Below are 25578 nucleotides of genomic sequence, written 5' to 3'. Positions count from 1 at the left end.
CTCAATTTTCTAGTTCGCGTCTAAAGTACCCGCTCCGAAGCGCAGACGTCCGACTCACATATTTGTTTATCTATTATTGCTTATTGAAATCAATTTGCTACAAATTGTTGCTACTGTTGTTGTTGTTGTTTTACAACCACTCGTAGGTCTTCCCATCGACGCTTTCATCACATCATTTAAATTGTTGATTACACACATTAATCATCGATTATTGTAGCGAAAGCAATTAAATACAATTTTTTTCGACTGAACGCTTCATAAATTGCTTTCCGATGCCAACAAAGCTATCTCGGTATCGGCATACATATATACATATAGCTATATGTACGTACATGTGAACTAGTTTCTAGTGGCGCATTTGTCTGCCGCCACCCACGTGCCTCGGTCACCCGCCCACCAGATAATTTGCATTCTAGTTTCGCCAATTTGGTTTTGTAGTTGAGTTACATACATACATACAGATATATATACTCTAATGGGTGGCAGCAGATGTAATACATATATACATATATATTTATATTTATTTTGTATATATAATAATCTATTTAAGTGTACCTCACACCGTATAAAGCAAAGAAAAACAAATTACCATTTCATTGCTTTATTTTGTTTATTTTGGATTTGATTTCTGTACGCTCGTTCTTTGACACGCGAATCGCATTGAACTGAAGGTCTCGACGTCATCAGTTTATTTTTGAATTCGATAGACCGATGTGTACACTTAGCCTCTGTTGTGGTGTGGATGGACTTAAGTGACTTTGGAAATTGTGCAATAAAGTCGCAACTCACCCATTTCAGTCACTTTGTAAGTTAAGCAAAGTAGATTGTCGAAATTTTGCAGTTTTTAAAAATTGTAGCATACATTTCAGCGCAGAAGCGAAATTTGCATAATATTGCGCTACATAAAGTACTTTTATTTCATATTTTAGTACTTGTTTACGATATACACAGGTCTGTAATTATGTAGATCTAAAAATTTCGAACATGTAGGCCATTAAAACGTTGTTTGTGGAAATTTGAAGGTCACATTTCCCAAAATAAGCTAGTTTTGTGAGCTTAATATAGAAGTATGAGCTATAAAGGCAATGATAACAATATAAAAATCAATTTCGAAAATTCGAACATCAGTTTCGAACATGAAATATGACATCTTCAATTGCTAACATAATGTTTTTCAAAAACGTTGCATACATTTCGGCGCAAAAATGCATTCTGAAAAAATCCTACTTGGTACAAAGTGTTTTATTTGAGCTTTCCTTCTTTTTCTTTATTGGTCCAGCGGCTATAGCCGAGTTAATAACAGCGCGCCAGTCGTTTCTTCTTTTCGCAATGTGGCGCCAATTGGAGATTCCAAGCGAAGCCACGTCCTTCTCCACCTGATCTTTCCAACAAAGTGGAGGTCTTCCTCTTCCTTTGCTTACAGAGTGTTTCTGTTGAGCTTTTAGACTCGGTTAAAGACGTATGTACATAGTACATATGTACATATGTATACAATCTTAGTAGATGTTACATCCTTGTTTTACTGGTATGAAGGCCACATTTCATAGAATATGACAGTTTAGTGAGCTGAAAATCGTTTTTATGATGTAAACTCAATAATAAAAATTAAAAAGTTAAGTTCGAAAATTCGAAGATAAGTTTCGAACATCGATTTTTTTAACGAAAAAGTTAATTACACATCTTCAAGCATCAACAAATTTTTGGGCAAAAAACAAAAGTTTTGAACTTGAAATAAAAATGTTTCAAACACTCAACACTCACTGTTTTCAAAATTTTATAGTTGCTAAAAACATGTACATATAAACATTTACAAATTTCGAAGTTTCCTGTTAAGGTCTTAAAACTTTAGAAATTTATTTTCAAAAATTATATCGTTTATAAAAACTCATTTACACATTTCGAACATTCATGTTGAGGACTCAATATTCTTTTATAGAGTTCGAAAATTGGTTGTAAAATACCTATTTTTAACTAAAAATTTGGAAATATATTTTCAAAAACGCGATTTATAATTTCAAAAACTTTTTCGTTTCTAAAAACTAGAATAAACATTTACTAATTTCGTAATTTTATGTCGGCTGCAAAAATTATATTTTTATTCAGATACATTTTGATTCGAAATTAATTTTCAAAAATGCGAATTTTATTTTTAAAAATTTTATCGTTTCCAAAATCTCTTTTACAAATTTCGAAATTTTATATCAAAGACTCAATATTCTTTCAAAAAGTTCGAAAATTTATTGAAAACAGTAATTTTCATTTATAAACTCCAAAATTTTTTTCAAAGACGAGAATTTTCGAAATCAAAAATTTTATTACTTGTAAAAACTAAAAAAAAAAGTTTAAAAATTTTGAAATTTCAGGCCAAGGTTATTTTAAAAATCGAAAATTTTTTGAAAAAAGGAATTGGTTTCAAAAATTTTGAAATTTATGTTCAAAAAAAGTTTATTTAAAAATTCCAAAATGTATCGAAAAAAGGAATTTTCCGAAATTTTGAAATTAATTTTCAAAAACGCAAGTTTTTAATTAAAAAATTGTTTCATTTATAAAACGTAGGTGTTATATATAGAAATAATGAAAAAAAGTTTTACACAAAACTCCACATCACCTTTTAAAACCCTAAATAATAACAAATAGTTGTTGTTTTTTTTTCAGTTTTTAAATAACTGTTGGTGTATTTTAAAGAAAGTTTTGTTTTTTGCAAATTTTACAATATTTTTAATTATATATAAACTGTAATATGTGTTTTTGTGAGTGTAACTTGAAATTTTTGTCTCGAAATATTTTCTCTTTTGGTTTTACTTTAGGCGCCAACACAATATGCTCGAGTCGGTTGAAGAAATCCAGCTAAACGGAAGCCAGTATTGAGGAATTGAAGTATGTAAGTACATATAAGGTTTTGCATTATTTGCTTCTTCTTCTTCTTCTTATGCTTTTTGCGCTGTCACAGAGAGACACGCTTCATTACGCTTCAGCGCATCGTAAAATAGTTACAAAAACGAAATTTTACGGTACATATGTACATTTATGTATATAATTTTATATTTATGTACATAAATCGATTAAGAAGCAGCAGCAAGCCGAATGAAGCTCAATCTTAATTGTGCAATAAAATAAATAGCAACAGTGCGTTGTTACCAAACAAAAATAGAGATAGTTTATAATTTACGGTTTAATTTCGTGTAGTTTATTAAAATTTTGCAGCGCTATTTTGAAAGTGCAGCGTGATTTCGAAGATTTTGGTGAGTTTTTGAAATTTTGTTAGAATTTTTTTTTAATTTTTTTTATTTGGAATTGTTTTTTGAATTTTTTCCAAAAATTCAATTCGAACATTTTGAAATTTTTTCAAAAATATTTTTTGGAATTTTTTTTCAAAACTTTTTCTGTTTGGATTTTTTTTTTGAAATTTTTGAATTCTTTTTCCAAAAATTCAATTGTCGGACATTTTGAAATTTTTTCAAAAATATTTTTTGGAGTTTTTTTTCAAAAATTTTTTGTTTTGAATTTTTTTGAAATTTTTTAATTCTCTTTTGAAAAATTCAATTATCCAATTACCGATAATTTTTGAATTTGTTTTTGGAATTTTAAAATTTTTTTCGAATTTTTTTTCAATATTTAGGATTCCTTTTCTTGAAATTTTTTTTTTTCAAAACATTTTCTGATTGGATTTTTTTGAAATTTTTGAATTCTTTTACGAAAAATACAATTATCGAACATTTTGAAATTTTATCAAAAATATTTTTTTTTTTCAAACATTTTTTGTTTGGAATTTTTTTTGAAATTTTTGAATTCTTTTTCGAAAAATTCAATTATCAAATTATCGATGATTTTTGAATTTGTTTTTGGAATTTACAAATTTTTTTTCCATTTTTTTTAATTTTTTTTTTAATTTTTTTTTTTGGAATTTGTATTTTTCGAATTTTATTTCAATATTTAGCATTCCTTTTCTTGGAAATAATGTTTAGCTGCAGTTTCAGTCTACAACAAACAAAATTTTCGAACTACTTCAACTTAATATGTAATTTCGAATTTCGAAAACTGCTTATATGTGTTCGGTTGTCGTTATTGGCGAAATTCTTAAAGCTTTTAGGCATATTAGATTTATTTTCCACATGAAAAACCAGCGGAAAACCACAGCACGGCAATTATTTTGCTGCTTGCAACTTCAGTACACACTTAAGCGCTGCTGCCACAGCTGCATTTTTGAAAGTAGCAACTACAATGATTTTTTCTACAAACCTTTGACTACATTTAGTCACCTCTGCGACACTAACAAGCCATCATGTCATTCTAGTTTATTATTTCAAAGCAATCATTGTGATTCACTAAGCTGTCAGCAGCGCTTAAGTAGTAGCTGTGGTCGCTAGCAACAACTGCGTGTTTTTGTTGTATGCTGCAACTTCGTATGCACAAGCATAATTGCTCTAAGCGACTTAAGTTGCCTGCTAAGCGTTTAAGTCCGCTCAAAAACACACAACGGTTGCCGCTGCCTCACAAAAAATTGCGCTTAAAGTTGTTGTTGTTGTTTTATTAAAGCTATAGTTATGCATCAGCATTCTAGACGACATACGAGCGCTTACCGTTACGCGTGTAAGTGCCTCGGTTGTCTTGCTTAGCAAATTAAATTCCATTTTTTTCGCTGTCGAGGAAAAACTCAGCATTACAGAGTTGCTTAATAAATTTAATTGAATTTTATATATGTATATATGTGTTATTTATGCATGTATATGTATATACATATATATACGACTTTAAGTTAGCTTTACATCACATAGCACACTTTACTTCAAATGCATAATTAATTAATTTTTTATGTATGTATGTATGCATGTAGCAATTAAGTACAAATAGTCTTGACTTTCATCGATTTGAAATAATTTATCGTTTATCTAAAGAAACTATGCATTTTAATTTTAAGTATTATTAATGTATGTATATAAATAATAATAATAATAAAACGCTTAAGGACAATATATGCAATTAGACGCAAAGACAGACAGCTGTTGCTTGAGACTTTGTTTTTGTTGATTTTTTTTTTTAATTTATATATGTATATATATTTATAATTTTTACTTATAATTTTTTCATTTTTAATTTTTTGTAATTTTTTTATTTTTAATTTTTTATAATTTTTTTATTTTTAATTTTTGGTAATTTTTCTTTTAATTTTTTGTAATTTTTTATAATTTTTTATATTTTTTTCTTTTCATTTTTCATAATTTTTTCCATATTTTTGTTTCCGTTTCTGTCGACAGACTAAGACTGTAGTACTGAGACTGGCTGTCTAAAGCACACATTTGATTAAACTTTCTTGCATTTTCTTTTAATTTTTTTGTTTGGTTTTTTGTTGTTGTTTACTTTTTGCTGCTTTTATAATACATGCATAAGTGTTTCTTTGTATGTATGTATATATTACTTATTATATAGTGTAATTATTTGTTGTTGCTTTTTATAATATATGTAGGTACAATGGGAAATGTACATATTTTTTGTAGTTGTTGCTTTTTTTTAAATATGTTGTTGCACACGTCGTCGTCCAAGTCCGAGTCCGCGTCCAAAACATGCCACACGCACACAAACACACGCCGTCTAGGCTGTATGCAGAGCGCTGCGCAGACGCACGCGTTTGTTGATTGTGAATGCTTGGCGGTAATACTTTTCTTATTTTGCAGTTGTTCCAATGACAAAAAAATCAACGCCTTCACTTTGAAAGTTTGCCGGATTCGCTATAAATGAAAACAAAAATTATAATTTTTTAATGCAATTTCAATTTGAAAATAATACTTAAGTGCGTGGTCTACTTTTAGGCGCTACAACCGACAATCGTGCCGCTTTCGTTGACGCTGAAAATTTTGTGCCTGCAAAATAATTGAAACAGAACCAATTTTAATGCGCTGCACGCATGCGCAGCGATGAGTACGCCTTAAGTTATGCAACAGATTTAGCAACTTTCTACTAAATTGCTAAAGGTACACGCATTCACAGTCAAAAAAACATGCGCATGCGCTTTTCTATGAACGTGACTGCCTAGTGTCGTTTGCGAATGCAGTTCGTGTTGCGTCGACGTGTGCTTGTAAGTGTGAACTTACAAAAAAAAAACTGCTGTTGCTGCTATATTTCAGTCGCATAAATTCATGTTTTTATTAAAAATTTGAAAAATAAAAAAAATCGAAATTCAAAAAAAATTAAAAAAAAAAAATTTAAAAAAAAATTAAAAAAAAATTCAAAAAAATTCAAAAAATATTTAAAAAAAAAAAAAAATAATAAAAAAAAAAATAAAAAAAAATAAAAAAAATATAAAAAAAAAATAAAAAAAAAAATATAAAAAAAAAAATAAAAAAAAAATATAAAAAAAAAAAATAAAAAAAAAATATAAAAAAAAAAATATAAAAAAAAAATAAAAATAAAATAAAAATATAAAAAAATAAAAAAAAATAAAAATATAAAAAAATAAAAAAATAAAAATAAAAAAAAATAAAAAAAAATAAAAATATAAAAAAAATAAAAAGATGAAAAAAATAAAAACAAAATTATAAAAAAAAATTAAAAATTAATTAAAAAAAACAAAAAAAATATATTTGAAAATTTAAAAGAAAAATTAAAAAGTTAAAAAATATGAAAAAAATTTGTTTTAAATAAAAAAATTAATAGAATTAAAAAGAAATAATTAATTTAAAAAAATTTCAAATAAAAAAGTTAATTTATGGAAAAAATATTTTTAAATTAAAATCAAAATAAAGTAAAATTTTAAATAAAAATGAATTGCAAATGAAACAAATAAAAAATAGTTTTACATAAAATCCAGAGAATTTTAAATGAAAAATTCTAAATTAAACAAAAAAATTAGTTTTTAATTAAAAAAATAATAATTTTAAAATATAAAAAAGTCAAAATAATTTAATTTTAGAAAAAAATTAACTTTAAATGAAAAAAATATTTATGAATACAAATAAATTGATTTTATATAAGAAATAATAATTTTAAATTAAAAAATTAATTTAAATAAAAAAGCAAGTTAATTTCGAATTTAAAAAATTAAACTTGATTTTATATTACAAAAACAAAAATAATTTAACTTTAAGAAATAAAAATCACTTTTAAATAAATAATAATAATTTTAAACTAAACAAAAAATTAATTATGTATTAAAAAAATAAAATTTATCATTACATAGTATTATTTTTTTCTTTTATTTTAATTTTCATTCAATTAAAAAAGTTTAATTTAAATTTAAAAAAAAATTAACCAAAAATTAAATTAAGAAAAATATTTAAGTAAAAAAAAAAATCTTAAAAAAAGAATTTCATAAAATTTTTTGAAAAATAATTTTCTAAACAACTTCAATTAAAAGTTGTTCATTTTTTTTTAAAGAATTTTCTTCAAAAAAAAAAAAAATAAAAGAATTTTCTAAAAAAAGAATTAAAAGAATTTTCTAAAAAATAAATTAAAAAAATGTTCTAAAAAAATTAAAAAAATTTTCTAAAAAAAAATTAAAAAGAATTTTGTAAAAAAAATTAAAAAGAATTTTCTAAAAAAAATTAAAAAGAATTTTCTAAAAAATTAAAAAGAAATTTCCTAAAAAAAAGAAATTAAAAGAATTTTCTACAAAAAAATCAATCACTAAAACTTTATTGCAACCCTTGCAGTTGCTCTGTCCAAAACACCGCCTTAACGCAGCCTCACTGCTCACGGCCAATCAAATTGCTTTTGGTTTCACTTCTAGCTACTCAAATCCTTCTTTACCCACCCTAACGTCACACACTTTCACCCCACCTGCCACCCGCTCTATACATATGCTTACAGCTCGAATACTTAAAACGCTTTGTTTTTTGTTTTGTTTCGTTTTTTTACATATTTTATTAATATTTTTTCGATTTTAAATTTTCTGCTAGCCGCCGCTCTTCTTTAACTTGCATAGAAATGCCATTTTATAGCTACAATCTATAATTTGTGTGTTTGTGTTCATTTGCTTGCTTTTCAATTTTTTTACAACACGCTTTTTGCACTTTTTCTGCATCAAAGCGGCGCTTCTATTTCTGCTTTGCCGCTTTTTTGTTTGCCATGTTTTATTTTTTTTTTTAATTTTTATGTGTTTTTTGCTGTTGTTGTTTACACTTTATGCAGTTGGAAAGTTGGTATGCTTTTGTTTTTTTTTTTTTGTAATTGCTGTTGTTGTTATTTTTGCTCACAGTGTTTGCCTATATTTATGCCTATCTGCTCTGCGCTCACATACTTTAATGTTACCTAAACTGTCCTCCTGTCCTGTCCTCTCCTCTTTTCTGTCACAAACACCACGCAAAACTGTACTGCATTGCCTATTTGTTGTTTTTTTTTCATTTTTGCGTTTTTATTGGCTTGCCGTTTCTTCTCGCTTTCATTTAACTGCTTTTAATACAATTTAATAAGACTCTTTTGTTCAGGTGTGTGTGTGTGTTTATTATTGTTTTGTTTGTCTGTTTGTTGTTGTAAATTGATTTGTTTTTGTTGTTCTGCCTGTCATTGTTGCGGTTGATTGATCGATTTTACTGTTATTACTCTAGTCATCCATAGCGAATGTTAGTTTTTTTGTTGTAGTTTTTTTTGTTTTTGTAATTTAAATATGTACGTAACTGTCGCTTTGTTGCGTTTGTTGCTTACATACGCTTTCTAACTTACTTATACCTTTCGTTTTCGCCATAAATGTCTGTATGTATGCAAGTCAAAACGCTTTCCATTCGATTTACACGCTTTACAATCACTCAATGTGTGTCTATGTGTGGGTGTGTGTGTGTGTTTTCACAGCTAGTTGTTATGCTTGCCATTATTTGACTAATTAAATATTTCATAATATGTGTGTGTGGGTGTGTGTGTGTGGGTGTGTGTATGTGTAGAGTAAACATCAGCAAAAAGTTGTTTATTTTTCATTCAAATTTTATTTATTTCTTTATTCTTTTTTATTTGAATTTCTTCTAAACACAAGTTCATCAATTAGTACACGATTGCGGCATTGCTCTACGCGCATATTAAGAGGAGGACCCATTTGTTACAAATGGACCTTGCGCTTGATGCACACAATAAATATAGCTAATATATGTATGGTAAGTACTAAGTTGTTGTTTTTTGTTTTGTTTTGTTGTTGTTGTTGCTGTTGGTGTTATGTGTTCGTAATGCTTGTTAATATATAGGAAATGTACTGTTGCTTTTGCCAGAGCTTTTAGCATGTTTGCATGTGATTGTTGTTGTTGTTGTTGTGTAAGAGAATGTGAATAAATGGTTAAATGTTATGGTTGTGTGTATGTGTTGTGTGTGTGTGTATAGTATGTCTTTATCATCATTATTACATTGAGTTGTAAGTTTTATTTTTTATCTTTATTTTAAATATTAAAGTGTAATTTATTATAATGTATTCTGTTTTTTCTTCTTCTTCTTTTTCTTTTAATATTTATTTATATATTTAATTCTCCCTTTTGCTCAAGATTTATATATTTTTTTTATATTTCTTTTTCATGGTTTCCATAGCAACAGCGTCGCGCGATGTTGTTGCGCCCAGCTACAGTCTTCGTCAACATCTTAAAAACATAGAAAGGCTTAAAAACAAGTAATTTATCTGCTCACTTCGATGTCATCATAGTCACGAATTCTGCATGAGAGTAAAGAGAAAGAACGGGAATTAGTTTAATGATAACAAAAAATTTATTATAAAAACAATATTTTTGTCTAAAACATAAAATAACACATTTCATTTGGTGTGAGTCAATAAATTCTATAGAAAAAATATGGTTTCGGTACCGCTTCAATGAAGAAAAAATATTCGAGAGTAAATACACGAATGCGAGCCGGGCAACTAAAGCTTCGATACCAAAAAAAAAATATTTTAAAACCTTGGGGAGTAGCGAATCAAACAAACTGATATGTATATGTACATATGTATGTAAATTGCAAACTCGAATACATTGTTTACTGGTATAAACAAAAATGCGATAAGTGGCAAACTGGAATAAATTGTAAACTGGTATAAATTACAAAAATGCTATAAACGACTAATTTGTAAAAATGACAAAACTGGTATAAATGAAAAACTCGTATAAATGAAAAACTGGTATAAATTTTAAGCTAGCATAAACGACAACTTATAAATGAAAAAGTGGTACTAATAAAAAATTATAAATTATGACCAAACTGGTATAAACGGCAAACCAGTATAAATTGCGAACTGATATAAACTACAAAACAGATATAAATGTCAAACCGACATAAATTGTAAACTGGTATAAATTTTAAAACTGGCATAAATGCCAAACCGACAATTTATGTAAACTGGTATAAATTCAAAAACTGGTATAAAATACAAAACTGGTAGAAATGATAAACTAGTCTAACTACATAAATGACAAAACTTGTAAATGGAAAAAATTCGTAATAAAAAAGTAGAAATTAAGAACTGACGTAAATGAAAAAAACTGGTATACACGGCAAAACTTGTGTAAATGACAAAATTTTATGGAGGAAAATCTAGTACAAATTTTAGTTTCAGGCAACAAAATTTACATACTATACAATACACACATTTAACTATTAATATAGATTATAAGCCACAATACGCCTAAAAGTTTGCTTTAAATATACTTTAAATGCGTTAAAACGGGTTTTGTGGAAAAGTATTAAATTTCAACTGATATTCATATAGAGAATAAAGCTTCAAACTATAAAATAATGCATTATTCAAAATACAGTTGAACTTCCCGGACACGAATCACCATAATCTACGAAAAAAGTACGAGTTGGAGACTTCCGGGCTATGGCAGGTAATTTGTATAAAATTTGATTTATGGCCAATTCAAGAGTTCGAGTTATGAAAGTGCAAATGTAATCACTGCTACAAATTTTTTTTTTACTTATGACGAAAAAATCCCACAAAATGTTAGGTCAAACGAATACTCATAACATGAAGACTACATTTTTTTTGAAAACTTAACACTAAACCAAACAATTTGCAGTAAAGCCTTGAAGGACAACTCCATAAAATTCACTTAAATGCCTAGTAAAAGTCTAAGCGAAGCTCAATACTTAAGTATAAACGAAATAACTTCACTCTACACTTAATTGCCTTTCATAAAAATCAAAGCTACCACAACACACCCACTTATAATTTATATTCACCACAGTATTGTGTAACACTACTTAAAGCTTATTTAAAGTAGCACCCACCTCGAAACACGTTAAGGAAACGTAAAAAAATATAAATGGCATAAAAGGTATAAACATATGGAGAGAAATAGGTGCCACCTACACTGAAATATACAAAGGCAACTCATTCATAATAATATTTACAATTTGAAGAAAATATAAACTGACATTTCACGTGAGTCACAACGAGTAACAATTGGAAAGGAAAGGCAGAGAATATTGTGTTAATTGCAGTTTATTTTTTGAAGCAAAAATGGAGAAAACAATAATCGATTGTGCTTACGTAACACTGTGCCAAGTTATGAACGACAAGAAAATGACGAGTAGAAAATTGATGATATCATTATAAGTAGTTATTAAAGGCTGATGCATTTCTCGCATTAGAAATAAACTATTTTTAGCACCGAAAACGTGACTTAATTAGTTCGAAAAGCTGTGGTATAGAAATTTTGAAATGAGTCTTACTTTTGAATTTAGAATTTGATTGACAAAGCTGTTTAGCTCTTACGAAAATATAACAAATGTGGGAGAAATAGTAAGAAATAGTAAAAAAAAATAGGAAGAAACCCTTACAATTGAGGTTCGAAATAGAAAATTTGAAGTGAAAAACTTTTAATCAAATCTAGTACAATACTTAATAAATTCTTAAATAATGTTGAAATATTGAAAAAATTTGAATTTCGAATTTTCGAACTCACTTTGATTTTATATTTAAGTAAAAAAAATATGTCTCAAACACAGCATTGATTTGCAGAAAAAATATGAGTTAAATTTTAATTTCGAATTTTCGAACTTACTTTGAATTTCTATTCAAAACAAAATAAAATGATTTTTGTTCAATTTGGATTTGATTTCCAGCAAGATATGGAATAAATGTTAATTTCGAATTTTCGAATTTACTTCGAAAATCCTTTTATATAAAGTTAACAATTCTTGTTAAATATAGCTTCAATTTATGGCAAAATATGAAGTAACTTTTATTCTCGAACTTTCGAACATGCTTTGAATTTCTATTCAAAACAAAATAAAATGATTTATGTGCAATACATCATTTATCATACAATAAAAATCGCTCATTGAACGAAAATTATTGGAAAATACAAATGAAACGGCTACAAATCAACATTTTAAGGTTATGAGCAGTTAATAATTCCAAAGTGATAGATATTTTTTGCCGCTGTATTTTCCCGCAGTAATTTTTTAGTGTTTATGTGGCTATTTCCTGAACTAATTTACATTGAAATGCTATTAGAAAAAATCAAAACAATATAGTTACACATCAACCACACAACATGCCTCACTCAACACTATGACTCGTTAATTACAAGAAACCCATCAGCTGATTAAGTCGCTACTAATACCGCATGACGTGTGATCGCGCTAAAAAGGCATGTATGCAGCAGTGACTAAGAGCACAGAAGCGGAGATAAAGAAAACATGTGGAATGTACAAATGTATGTATGTGAAAGACACTAAGCAGAGACCGGCCGCAACAATCAGCTAAACAAACCGCAAAAAATTAGAGGGCAAATAAAAAGGCGAAATCAACTATTGGCGAAAGTGACCAATTAACATTGAATTTGTTTGCGTTCCTTGTGCAACTCCCCCCAACAACGGGAGCCGATAAGTAAATTAAGTGGAATTTTTTCGCAAATTCGCCAAAAAAACACACACTACACATACAACAATAAAATAGCACAAATTAAGCGACGCACAAGAAAAACCAAACAAACGATAAACATAAAAAAACAAGAAGTATTTGAAAGAAGGAACAAAGCAGAAACCTTCCACAGTTGGCGCAAAGCCAAAAAAAATACACTGAGGACCTAATAAAATGTGAAAACAAAGTGCAAACTCTGCATTTGTTTGTGCGTGTGTATACATTAATGTTTTTTTCATGCGAAACGGGATAATCTTTAGTCTTCTAACTTCTAAGTCAATTGAATTTATGGCAGCTAATAACCTACTACCCACAAGCTACCCACAACCACCCACCAACAATGCGGTTCACTCACTCGACGGCAGCTCTACGACTAACAACTAAGCACACGGCGTTAAATAAACATCTATATACATATTTATATTAAATTGATAGTATTTACAAACACATACATACATACACACAGATGTATATACATATAAATATATATTTTTTTGTGGTTATGTATATGCCTACTGCCTTCCGTGCCTTCAAATGACAACCATCAATTCTGCACTGCCAATACTCGTGGCGCACACTGCTACACAAACAAACAAAAACGCAGAAAATGAAGATGAAGGTTGATGGACGGACAGTGCTAATACAAACTAATCACTGCGCTGTGTGTTAATGCCGGCCAGCAGAGCTTGGGAGCCGCGCGCGGTTTGTGTTCTGTTTGCCCACACACCTGGTGAATGTAAATAAAAGTGTTGTGCACACACCCACAACAACAGCCAAAACAACTAGCACACATAAAAGGTCAACTAATATATCAAAAAAATGGCAGGTAGGTAACAGCAGGCGACTACCGGCCCATTAGTGCGGGCGGCAGGGTGTTGATAGATGGTGTTTGCGAAATGATTAGCTGGCGCACACGCAGTTGTATGTGTGTGTGGTGTGTTTGCTTAGCAAACCATTTATAAGTGATTTTTGTTTTGTTAGCAGCAAGGGATGGCGTGCGCATGCTGTTGGCAGCTGGTTGCGTGTCCGTGGCAGCATGATGTCCGTGCGCCTATTGGCGAAAGAGGCAAATAAATTGGCTAATAGACTGAAGAAGCGCCACTACAACGCTGTAATGTTGCGGCAAATAGTGGTAATGTTTACAAAGGCTTTATGCTGTGTACATACACGTGCGCCTAAATAAATAAGCGTGCGTTATGCAATGTGGCAGTAAGATGAATTGAGCGCAACTTGCTCCTACACAGGTGTGGTAACACGCACAAGTGCTTTTGTGTGGTAATTTTAGGAGAAAATATTTGTCTACGCCTTTCACTCATATTGACACTAGGCTAAATTTAGTTTTTTTTCTTATATGTAAGTTTATTAAATGCAAATCGTGTATGGTTTCGAGTTACGGTCTCGATACACTACTTCCCTACGCGTCATGAGCAAGATCTGCGCTCTCTTGTAACAAACAAATTTAATGTGTGAGCGAGAAAAACGTTCCTTGTGGGTTCTGGTTAGTATGTACCATTATAGTGCTATACTGTATCTGTATTTTCATTATACCAGTTTACTTAATCTTACGTTCCTTGTCATTTCCGGTAATTGGATAAGCATTAAAGGGATATAACCGTAATAATTTATCAGTATTATCATTATACCAGTTTTTTTAATTTATACCAGTTTTGTTTTTAATGGTTTATACCTATTGGTTTCTCGATTAACCACACTTACTTGCATTATACCAGTTTACCGAATTTATACCAGTTTAACTTTTAATGATTTATACCAATTGATTATACGATTCACCACACATTCTACTTTACTCTCATTTCACTTCTCTCTCTTCCAACAAACTAGTTGCTCTATACCAATTTCAATGATTTATACCAATTATTTCTGCTTTTCAGCACAAGCTCTACTTAAAAAAATCAGCACAAATAAGTTACACTCTTGGGGACTCTTCGCTCACCAAGTAAAATGTTTTATTTTTTAATAAATATTGTAATAAATATGTCAATGAACACTTACCTTCATAATTGACCTGACCGTCACCATCGATATCAGCCTCCCGGATCATTTCATCCACTTCTTCGTCTGTTAACTTTTCACCCAAGTTTGTCATGACGTGACGCAATTCAGCCGCTGAAATGAAGCCATTGCCGTCCTTGTCGAATACTCTAAAGGCTTCTCGGATCTCCTCTTCACTATCGGTATCCTTCATTTTACGTGCCATCATTGTCAAGAACTCGGGGAAGTCAATGGTGCCATTACCTTATTAAAGGAAAAGAAAAATGGGAATATTAATGATAAAATTTTTAGAAAAAAAAAATTAAAAATATTATTATTTTTAATATTTTTAATATTTTTCAATAGTTTATTGTTTTTTCTTATATATTATTACAACTTTATTAACTCGTTTTTAATTATTTTTATTTTTTTTAATAATTTATTTTTTTATAGCTATTTTATTAATTCTTTTTTTGTTTTTATATTATTTTTATTAATTTATTTTTGTTTTTATTTTTTTTACATATTTTATTTCTTTTGTTTACTTATTTTATTCACTTTTTTATTCTTTTTTGTTTTTTATATTTTTTTTTTTTCGTATTTTTTCTTTTTTTTATTTATTTAATTTTTTTATTTATCCTTCTCCTCCTCCTCTCCATTTACCGAGAAAAAATATTGTAAAAACTTTTTCTTTCTTAAAAAAATATTTTTATAAATCTCACTAAATATTTTACTTAAAAAAAATAATTAAAAAACATAAGTACATTTTTTGAATTTTTGTTTTTTTTTTATTTTCGCTTTTTTAATTTATTTTTATCGGTAAAAACAACTGTCTCTGCTGCAGCAGCAGTCATCACTTGTTTATAAATAAACTCAATCGCATTTTTGCTAATGTTAAATTTAGCGCCTTTTCATTTACAAAACTGCCATACTAATTTACAAAATAACAACAAAACAAATACCACAATTGGATGCTTGAATGACAGAAAATTAATAGAAGCGGTGGGGAACAAGGAAGTCTTGTGATCATAGTGGCGGCTTTCCCCAAAAGACATGCGACCTGCCACTTGACGACGCCAACTACAACATTTGCACATCAACACCAATAACAAAAAACCAAAAAACAACAAAAACAACAAAAACCAAAAACAGCAAACAAACAACAGCAATAAAACGGTCACACTGCACAGATATGCAATTCCAACACAGTGCAATTTTTCAAAACAACAACACTGCACTATGGTTTCATTTATATGTTTAATGCAATTGTGTGGAAAATATTTGATTTTGGAAATAAAAACAAGAAAAATTAGTAATACACCCACGCTTTATGCAGACGCAAAATTTTGTTGTCAATTATTGTTAAAAATTATTAAAATAATTTGTTGCTCAAATTACCGAAAAATAAAATGTTTTGTTGCGCGCAGCTTTTTGTCGTTCATTCCGCAACTTTGGCGCAAAATAATTTCTTTTATGAGTGAAATGCTATTTTCGCGGGTCATTGCCCCACTGTGCGGCAAAGCAGCGTGAAGCGCAACGCTGTGCCTGCAATTGCCAGCGTTGTTTTTGAATTAGCGAAATGTGTATATACATACATAAATGTGTATATAAATATGTATTATAGCACATAGAATGGCACACACAAATTTCGCTGGCGTGAGAATTGCAGTTGTTTGAAGTGAGTACGTCGCACGGCTATAAATAACACAAGAATAATGTGTGTTAAAATTAGACGGCAACACGGCGAATGCCGAATATTTAGGTAAAAATGCAAAAAGTAAAAAACGCGAAATATTATAAAAGCAATATTGAAGAGAAATGGCAAAATTAAAGGCGAATAAAAAATAATTAAAATTGAAATTTCGTAAAGCAATAACGGGCAAATGGAAAATAAAGCATGAAATTTAATAAGACAAGAATAAAAAATAAAAATTGTTTAAAATCTCAAAATGTAAAAAAAAAAACATATAAAAGTAAACTGGTAATAGAAAAAAAAATAAAAAAATTTGAAAAATATAAAAAAAAATTAAAAATAAAAATAAAAAAACCTAAAAAAATTTAAAAAATTAAAAATAAAAAACTAAAAATAAAAATAAAAAAATAAATATTAAAAAAATAAAATAAAATAAAAAATATAAAAAAAAATAAAATAAAAAATATTAAATAAAATAAAATAAGATTAAAAAAAATAAAATAAAAAAAAAAAATAAAAAATATTAAATAAAATAAAATAAGATAAAAAAAAAAATAAAAAAAAAATATTTAAAAAAATCGGCGGTTCTGACAAATGAAAAGCTTCTTGAAAAGAAAAGAACGTGTACAAAATTTCAGGCCGATATCGCACAAAATGAGGGACTTAGTTCGAGTATATACAGACGAAGAAACCGACATGGCTAAATCGATTCAGCTTTGTCATGCTGATCACTTACATACATATATGTATGTATATGGATACACATATATTTTAGAGGGTCTTCGATGTTTCCTTCTACGTGTTGCAAACTTCCTGCCAAACTTATACCCTGTTCAGGGTATTCAAAAAAGTTAAAAATTAAAAATATTAAAAAAAAATTTCAAAAAAATACAAAATATAAAAAAAATACAAAATATAAAAAAAATACAAATTTACACTACTTCTAAATAAAAAAAAAAATACAAAAACTATGTAGTACTAAACGTATATTTAGCAGCCACGTAGTAATTTTGCTTTGCTTGTCAAGCTATATTGGTCCACCGACAGCAACAGTCTAACGGCCGTCTGTGCTGCAAAATTTTGGCAATCGTCAACACCCCTCGTGCACGCCTACACACACACACATGCACGTCTCTAGAGCGGTTGCGGCAGCTAAAGCTTAGCATTAACAAATGTAGTGTGCAAAAAGGCGCCGCCATTAGCGCCACAATGAGCACGTAGCCGCCAACTATATACACATATCGACAAAATATGTGTACAAATTAGTGAAAAATCGATTTGCTGTCTATACAGCGGGAGCATGTATACATAACTGTACATAATTATGGTAAAAATCGAATTTTTTGTTGTGGGAAATCCTCATTTGCGCCGCCTGTCTGTCGATTTCAGCTAGCTTTCTCTGGCTTTTCTTGTGCTATAACGATTTTTTTTACATATAAGTTTAATATATAAGTACATATTTATGTTAGACAGACATAGCTACACTATATACCTATTTTGTTTAGAGAACATTCTTATATAAATACATAAATATGTACAAAAACATATTTTTGCATAAGAGTAAAATTATACCCTGATCAGGGGAGTATATTAAGTTTGTCACGATATAACTTTAAGGTATATGTATATTTGAAGATCAGTGGGATAAACTGAATTGATTTAGTCATACCCGTCTAACTCTCCGTCTGTATTTACGTGCACTAGTCTCTCAGCTTTTGAGATATAGACCTGAAATTTTGCACACGTCTTTTTCTCACCAAGAAACTGCTTATTTGTCGGAATCGCCGGAATCGGACAGCTATAGCATATAGCTGCCATACAAACTGAACGCTCGAAATCAAGTCCTAGTATGGAAAACTTTTTTATTGCACAAGGTAGCTTTACGAAATTTGGCATAAATCATTATCCAAAGCGAGGCTACAATCTGCGAAGAAATTGTTAAGATCGGACCGCTATAGCATATAGCTGCCATACAAACTGAACGCTCGAAATCAAGTCTTTGTATGGAAAACTTTTTTATTGCACAAGGTAGCTTTACGATATTTGGCATAAATTATTATCCAAAGCGAGGCTACAATCTCCGAAGAAATTATTACGATCGGACCACTATAGCATATAGCTGCCATACAAACTGTACGCTCGAAATCAAGTCCTTGTATGGAAAGAAAACATATTTACGAAATTTGGCATAAATTATTATCCAAAGCACGGCTACAATCTCCGAAGAAATTATTACGATCGGACCGCTATAGCATATAGCTGCCATACAAACTGAACGATAGAAATCAAGTCCTTGTATGGAAAACTTTTTTATTGCACAAGGTAGCTTTACGAAATTTGGCATAAATTATTATCCAAAGCGAGGCTACAATCTGCGAAAAAATTGTTAAGATCGGACCGCTGTAGCATTTAGCTGTCATACAAACTAACCGATCAAAATCAAGAAAAAATCTTTTTATATAGGGTATAATAGCTTCAGTGCAGCCGAACTTTGCATTTTTTTCTTCTTCCACATTTCTGCTACTCGTTTGTGCGTTTATGTGCGCAAAGAATGTGTAAATGCGCTCAGGTAAAAATTCAAAAATTAAATTGAATCAGCAAAGAAAATATTTAACAATCATTATTTTTGTACTAAACGTTTTATGAACTGCTTTAGCGAGCAATGTGCAAACAAACAGCTGCTCCATACACATTTACATGAGATATAATGCGTTAGCTTAGAATACCAACAAGTATATAGGAGCGCTATGTGCCTGTATCTACACTAATTTGCCCAAATCCGCCGCGCAGCGGTCACTCACTCTCCCACAACGCTCATTTACAGGTGGTCTGTAAGCATTTCAGCCGGCTTTTATTGAATTTGAGGCAATTGCTTTGCCATTCCACAACAGCATATGGAGGCAGTTTGCTACATGCCTTGTACATATTTACAGGCTATAAATATACTTACACGCATAGCTACATATGTTTGTAGGAGAGCTGTATAATTACTTTTCGCCGAAACAAAGCACAACACAACACATTAACGCACGTCTCATCACCTTTAAGGCCAGCGTACACGCCTTCAGCCTCTCCTCCACATACGCAGCTAGCTGCTAGCGGCTCCCGTACTCCTATTTTATTTTATTGTATTTGCTTTAGCTATTCCACGCTGTTGGGCAAATATTTATTTTGTTTCGAGCAAAAAAAAAAAAAACGTAAGCAAAAGTAGCAAAAGCGGCAGCAGCCATAAAAAGAAAAGTGAGCAGAACAGCAGGCAGATAGCGGCATGAGGTCATGGCCAATTTAATAGCCACCCGCAGGGCGTGTAATAACGGGTCGCGCGCTGCGACTAAAATGCCAATTTCCTTGGCGAAATTACATGCATATTTAAAAGTGTTGTAATGTCATTAAATAAAATGCGCGAATAAAACGAAATTAGCCAATTAAGAGTAAACGCCAATGGATATTACGTCTGGTGGCGCTGTGATCGCTGCTTAATTCAGCTGAAAGCGTTTTATGTTTATATTGATTTAAGTATATTATAGACATTGACATATGGTTGAAATATTAGAAGTGGCGGTAAAAATATAAACGGCTGTTCAGTTCAATTAATATAATTATAAAAACAAAAAAAAAATTAATTTTGTTTTTCGTCGTTTGGAGTGTATAAATATGCTAATATCAGGGAAATTAAATTAATTTAATTAATTAAAATTGTAACCAACGGAAAAAGTTTGTAAATTTTTCTATTTATGTTGTTTGGCATAAACTTCAAGTCTATCAGCTATATGCCATATATTGGTCCGATCTAAAAAAGAAAATGTTCAGAGATTGTAGCTTAGCCCTTAAACAATAATCCTCACCAAATTTTCTGAAGAAATCTCGTCAAATGAACAAGTTTTCCGTACAAGAACTTGATTTTGAGCTTTCAGTTTGTATGATAGCTATATGCTATAGTGATCAGATCTGAACAATTTATTCAGAGATTGTACCTTTGCTTTGGACAATAATCTGTACCAAATTTTGTGCAGATATCTTGTCAAATGAACAAGTTTTTCATACAAGAACTTGATTTTGAGCGTTCAGTTTGTATGGCAGCTATATGCTATAGTGGTGCGATTTGAAAAATTTGCTCGAAGATTGTAACGTTGCCTTAGAAAGTTATCCTTACCAAATTTGGTGAAGATATCTTGTAAAATAAAAAAGTTTCTCATACAATAACTTTATTCTGATCGTTCAGTTTGTATGGCAGCTATATACTATAGTGGTCCGATCGAAACAAATTTTTCGGAGATTATAGCGTGGCTTTGGATAATAATAAGTGCCAAATATTGTGAAGAAATTTTGTGAAATAAAAAAGTTTTCCATACAAGAACTTGATTTCGAGCGTACAGTTTGTATGGCAGCTATATGCTATAGTGGTCCGATCTGAACAATTTATTCGGAGATCGTACCTTTGCCTTGGACAATAATCTGTACCAAATTTTGTGCAGATATCTTGTCAAATGAACAAGTTTTCCATACAAGAACTTGATTTTGAGCGTTCAGTTTGTATGGCAGCTATATGCTATAGTGGTCCGATCGAAACAAATTTTTCGGAGATTATAGCGTTGCTTTGAAAAATAATAAGTGCTAAATTTCGTAAAGATATTGAGCTCTCTTCAAACCATTTTTGTTAAAGTGCCTAATTATATGCTACATTTTTAAGGTAATTGGCATATCCAACTTCAAACGTTGCCTACATTTAGGATTTCAATTAAAAAAGTAAGATGAAGAGATGCAAGAAACATGCTTAATTCAAGTAAAGGATTAAAATATAGACCAATACATTTTTTTGTTTTCAGACAAATTTCGAAAATATTATTAGGAATAGCAAAAAAGGTTATAGTCTTGGACCCTGATTGAAGTTGTCAACTCTTAACCTTTTAGTAATAAACTCTCAAAGCTTTTATGAATAATTGGGTTTAAAATTAAGTAATTTTTTATTAAAAGCGTATTCATGTCTGGGGTTCTAATGTGAAAATATTGAACAATTAAGATCGAAAATGTACTTCCTAAAATTTCAATTCCTCATACTATTAAAACAAATGTACATAAGTTCCCACAACTCTAAAAGCTGCCACCGTCACGAAGAATAACATCTTTTTCTGTGGCACTTAGAGCGAAAACCAACCAAGACCTGCCACTACCACAAGGACACATACATTGAAGGCAGCAAACAGCTTCTACTGACTAACTGCAGCAACACACAGACTCAAAAGGACTTTTATAACTTGTTCTACACAATTTTCGCCTTGTCATGCTGATGTTGCGACATCGCCGACGACAAGGTAATTTGGAGGAGCACGTCGCTGCGAATTTAATGAGCATGTAACAAGCAGAGCACATGGAATATGACTGCAGCGCTACTGCGCATGTGCTACTTCTGCACAACGCAGCAAAATCCCGGGTAATCCGACGACATGAAAGCGAGTGTAAAGAAGTGCAATTGACGAACAAATGTGTACAAGGTGGGAAGAAGAACGCGGCGCTAACTAAAAGAGACGACAATGAAAAACGAAAACGAATATGGAATAGAAAATGCGACAGTGGAAAGATTTATAAGCCACTGGGATGCTGTTGGGTACTAGCGTAGCAGGTGAAAAGCAAACGCTGCACAGGCACTGGTGCGACAAGCTGCAATGCGTCGCCGCCCAGCATAAAGCAATGTCGCAATGACCAGTGCAGGTGCGGCGACACAGTAACACAGGCACACACATATACACACAAGTGCAGCGTTAGTTGGCCGTGAGGTGTTGCTAAAGGGGCGCGGCTCTGCAGTGCAATTGTGAAATTCCCTTGGTCAAAAGGACACTCGGCATCGATCGCAACGCACACAAACACACACACGCACGTGCAGGGAGAATGGCAGTAACGGAGGAAAGCGGTAAAGTGGCGAGATAGCGGTAAAGTGGCGAGATAGCGGCAAAGTGGTGAGATAGCGGTAAAGTGCCGAGATAGCGGCAAAGTGGCGAGAAATTGCAAAATGGCAAAATTAAGTTGCTTAGCTGTATGGGATTTACTAGCTGCAGTTTGGATTACAAGCAGTTTGCTGCGCTCATTCGTCATTACATGCTCTTTGCGTGGCACGACACAGCTTCGTAATACGCCAAGTAAACATTTTATGGTTGAACTTGCGAATAATCTGGTGATTTTCCTCGACGTTTTTATCGCATTTTCAATGGGCCACTCTATATATTCATCGCTTGTTGCCACGTTCTATGCGCTCGTCGCCTTGCTTGTTTGCTCTCCCACTTCAGTTGCACGTATGTGTGTATTTTTATATTATATACATATGTATGTACGTGTGAGATATAACGTTAAGTTAAATTACCAGACATTTAGACAACTTGACAAACAACAAACACAACACAAAATATGTATAAGGGATAAAACAACAGGCAGCCAGGCAACGAAAGGCATGCCAAGCATGCGGCCAAGAGTAGCAATGGAGTGATATTTTATTTCATGATTAAAATTCTTATTAATATGCTATTCTTATCTTGGCTGTACGCCATACGAAAAATTCGTACACACACATACATACATACATACATAAACATATAGACACACATGCCTGCGCGCCTAGATCAGTGCAAAGCAAAGGTGCTGTGCTATGGCGCACTAATTCCAATGGCAAGCAAAATAGCAAAACAACACCGCCGCGCAGTAATGAATTGCCGGTGGACCGAAACAACGACGACGCCGCCACCGCCGCCCCGTGAGTGTGGTGGCAAACGGCTGGTTCTAAGGCCCGCTACCAGCGCTCGCTCGCTATATTGCCGTGTTGTGTATGGCAAAAGCCGGCAGACAAGTGTGAATTTTAGCGTTTTTCACTACAACACTACAAACATACACATAAACATCACTACACACATTTGTTTTATTTGAGTTTCTTAGTAATTCCTACTTTTTTTTGCTTTCTTTGTTATAGTTTTATCACTTTTTATTTTCTATATCTATATATTTTCGGATTATTTCGTTTTTTCTGTTAGCGTTCGCCTATATATTCCTTTTCATGTTTTATGTTCCGAATAATTTATAAAAGCGCGTGCTGTTTGTTACCTCCTCCGCAATTAATTTGCACACACTATCTTTCACTAGAATCCTTATTTATGCGCCATGAAGCCATAGGCATGTATTGATATTGTTGTTGTTGTTTTTTGTGAAATTGAAAAATATTCGTTAACATTGTGTGTATGGATGTCGGGTAAATTGGACCAATAATCGAGAAAATGTGGATTCGATTTAGGCTTAATAATGTGATTGCATATTTTATGAGTTTTTTGGCGTTGCCAAGTGTTTGATAGAAACATATGTGCACATTTCCATCACATTTTTTTGCCGCTTTTCTATTTTTGTTCGTTTGATTTAAATTGGTAATTCAATTAATTTTAAGCATTAATGGTTTAAAATAAATTGAATACAATTCAAAAACAAATTTTTTTGATTCAATTATTATTACTTTTCATTAGTGTTCATTAATATTCATCATTGCTTATTCATATTATTTTTTTTAACAGTAATTTCTGAATTTTTATTATTTTTAAATTTTTAGGCAGAATTTTGTGTATGTACTTTATTTGTAAAGTTTAATTATTTTTTTTTAAGTTTTTTTTTCAAATACATCTCAGTTGATTAAATAAAATTTTATTGATTTCATTTGCTTTTATTTTACCTTTTTTTCAGCATATAGTATTATTTCAGTGAATAATAGTGAATTCGGTTTTATTTATAATGCACTCATTTTTATGTTGATTTATAAATAACTTAATTTAATTTTTTTACTATTTTTGAAAATTTTTGAAATGTATTATTTTTTACATTTTTTAATTCTTTTTTACAATTTCACTTACATTATTTTATTATTATTATTAATTTTCTTATTTATTTTTTTAATAATTTATATATTTTTTAAGTAATATTTTAATTATCACGTTTTTTTAATTTTATTGAAGTTTATATTTCCCTAGATTTTATAAAAAATAATATACATACATATATAAATATGAAATATTTAAAAGTCTATACGAAATGTACTATTATTTCTTTTAATTTTTAGTTAACACGTTAGTTAATTATTTATTTATTTTTAAATTTTGTTTTATTATTTTTTTCACTTTTATTTTAAATTTGAAATATAGTACTTTCTTTATCTATCTATCTTTTTTGGTTATTCTTATGTTTTGCTTAATTTTATTGTTTTTACTATTTTTATTATTATTATTTTATATTATTTTTTATTTTTGTATTATTATTATTATTATACTTTTCTTTATTTTATTTTTATTGCTTTTATTTGTTTATGTTTCTTATTTTAATTTTTTATTAATTTTTATTTTATTCTTTTATAATTTTTTTTTATTTTTATTTTTTGATTTTATTTTTATTTTTTTTATTACTTTTTTATTTTTTATTATATTTATTTTTTATTTTATTTATTTATTTTTTTATTTAATATTTATTGTTTATATTTGCATTTTTTGTTTTTACTACTTTTTATTTTATAATTTTGTCTGCATTTATTTTTATTTTTTGATTTTAATTTTTTTTTTATTACTTTTTTATTTTTTTTATTACTTTTTATTTTTTTTATTTATTTTTTATTTTATTTTTTTTTTAATTTTTATTTTTTATTTTATTTTTTTTTTTAATTTTTATTTATTTTTTTTTATTTTTTTTTTGTTTTTTTTATTTTTTTTTATTTTTTTTTATTTATTTTTTTATTTTATATTTATTGCTTATATTTACATTTTTTATTTTTACTACTTTTTATTTAATAATTTTGTCTGCATTTCATTATATTTTCATTTATCACTTACCGTCAGCATCGACTTCATTTATCATGTCTTGCAGTTCGGCTTCTGTTGGATTTTGTCCCAGTGATCGCATCACTGTGCCCAATTCTTTTGTCGTGATGGTGCCATCACCATCTTTATCGAAGAGCGAGAATGCCTCTTTGAATTCAGCGATTTGTTCTTCTGTAAGTTGGTCAGCCTGAAAAGATGAAAGGAAAAATAATGATTAGCAAAAGAAAATAATGAAA

At 29.9% G+C, this 25578-nt stretch overlaps 2 protein-coding genes and 1 long non-coding RNA gene across 3 annotated transcripts in view; 1 reads left to right on the top strand and 2 right to left on the bottom strand.

Annotated features, from left to right (window-relative positions):
- The window catches only part of LOC105233810 (probable cytochrome P450 6g2), a 75559-nt gene that overhangs the window by 38350 nt on the left and 11631 nt on the right, over positions 1-25578 (top strand). The window lies entirely within an intron of this gene.
- The window catches only part of LOC125777724 (uncharacterized), a 72419-nt gene that overhangs the window by 36488 nt on the left and 10353 nt on the right, over positions 1-25578 (bottom strand). The gene's annotated exons all lie outside the window — the stretch shown is intronic.
- LOC125777722 (calmodulin-like) lies at positions 8142-25549 on the bottom strand. The gene is made up of 3 exons (XM_049453046.1): positions 25355-25549; positions 14840-15082; positions 8142-9619 (listed from the first exon to the last, which is right to left on the bottom strand). The coding sequence occupies exons 1-3, from the start codon at positions 25422-25424 to the stop codon at positions 9591-9593; spliced, it is 342 nt and encodes a 113-aa protein (XP_049309003.1). The 5' UTR covers positions 25425-25549; the 3' UTR covers positions 8142-9590.

Source organism: Bactrocera dorsalis, chromosome 3 (genome assembly GCF_023373825.1).
Source record: "Bactrocera dorsalis isolate Fly_Bdor chromosome 3, ASM2337382v1, whole genome shotgun sequence".
NCBI lineage: Eukaryota > Metazoa > Arthropoda > Insecta > Diptera > Tephritidae > Bactrocera > Bactrocera dorsalis.
The sequence above is the reverse complement of the archived record's forward strand: the minus strand, read 5'-3'. Positions and strand labels throughout refer to the sequence as shown.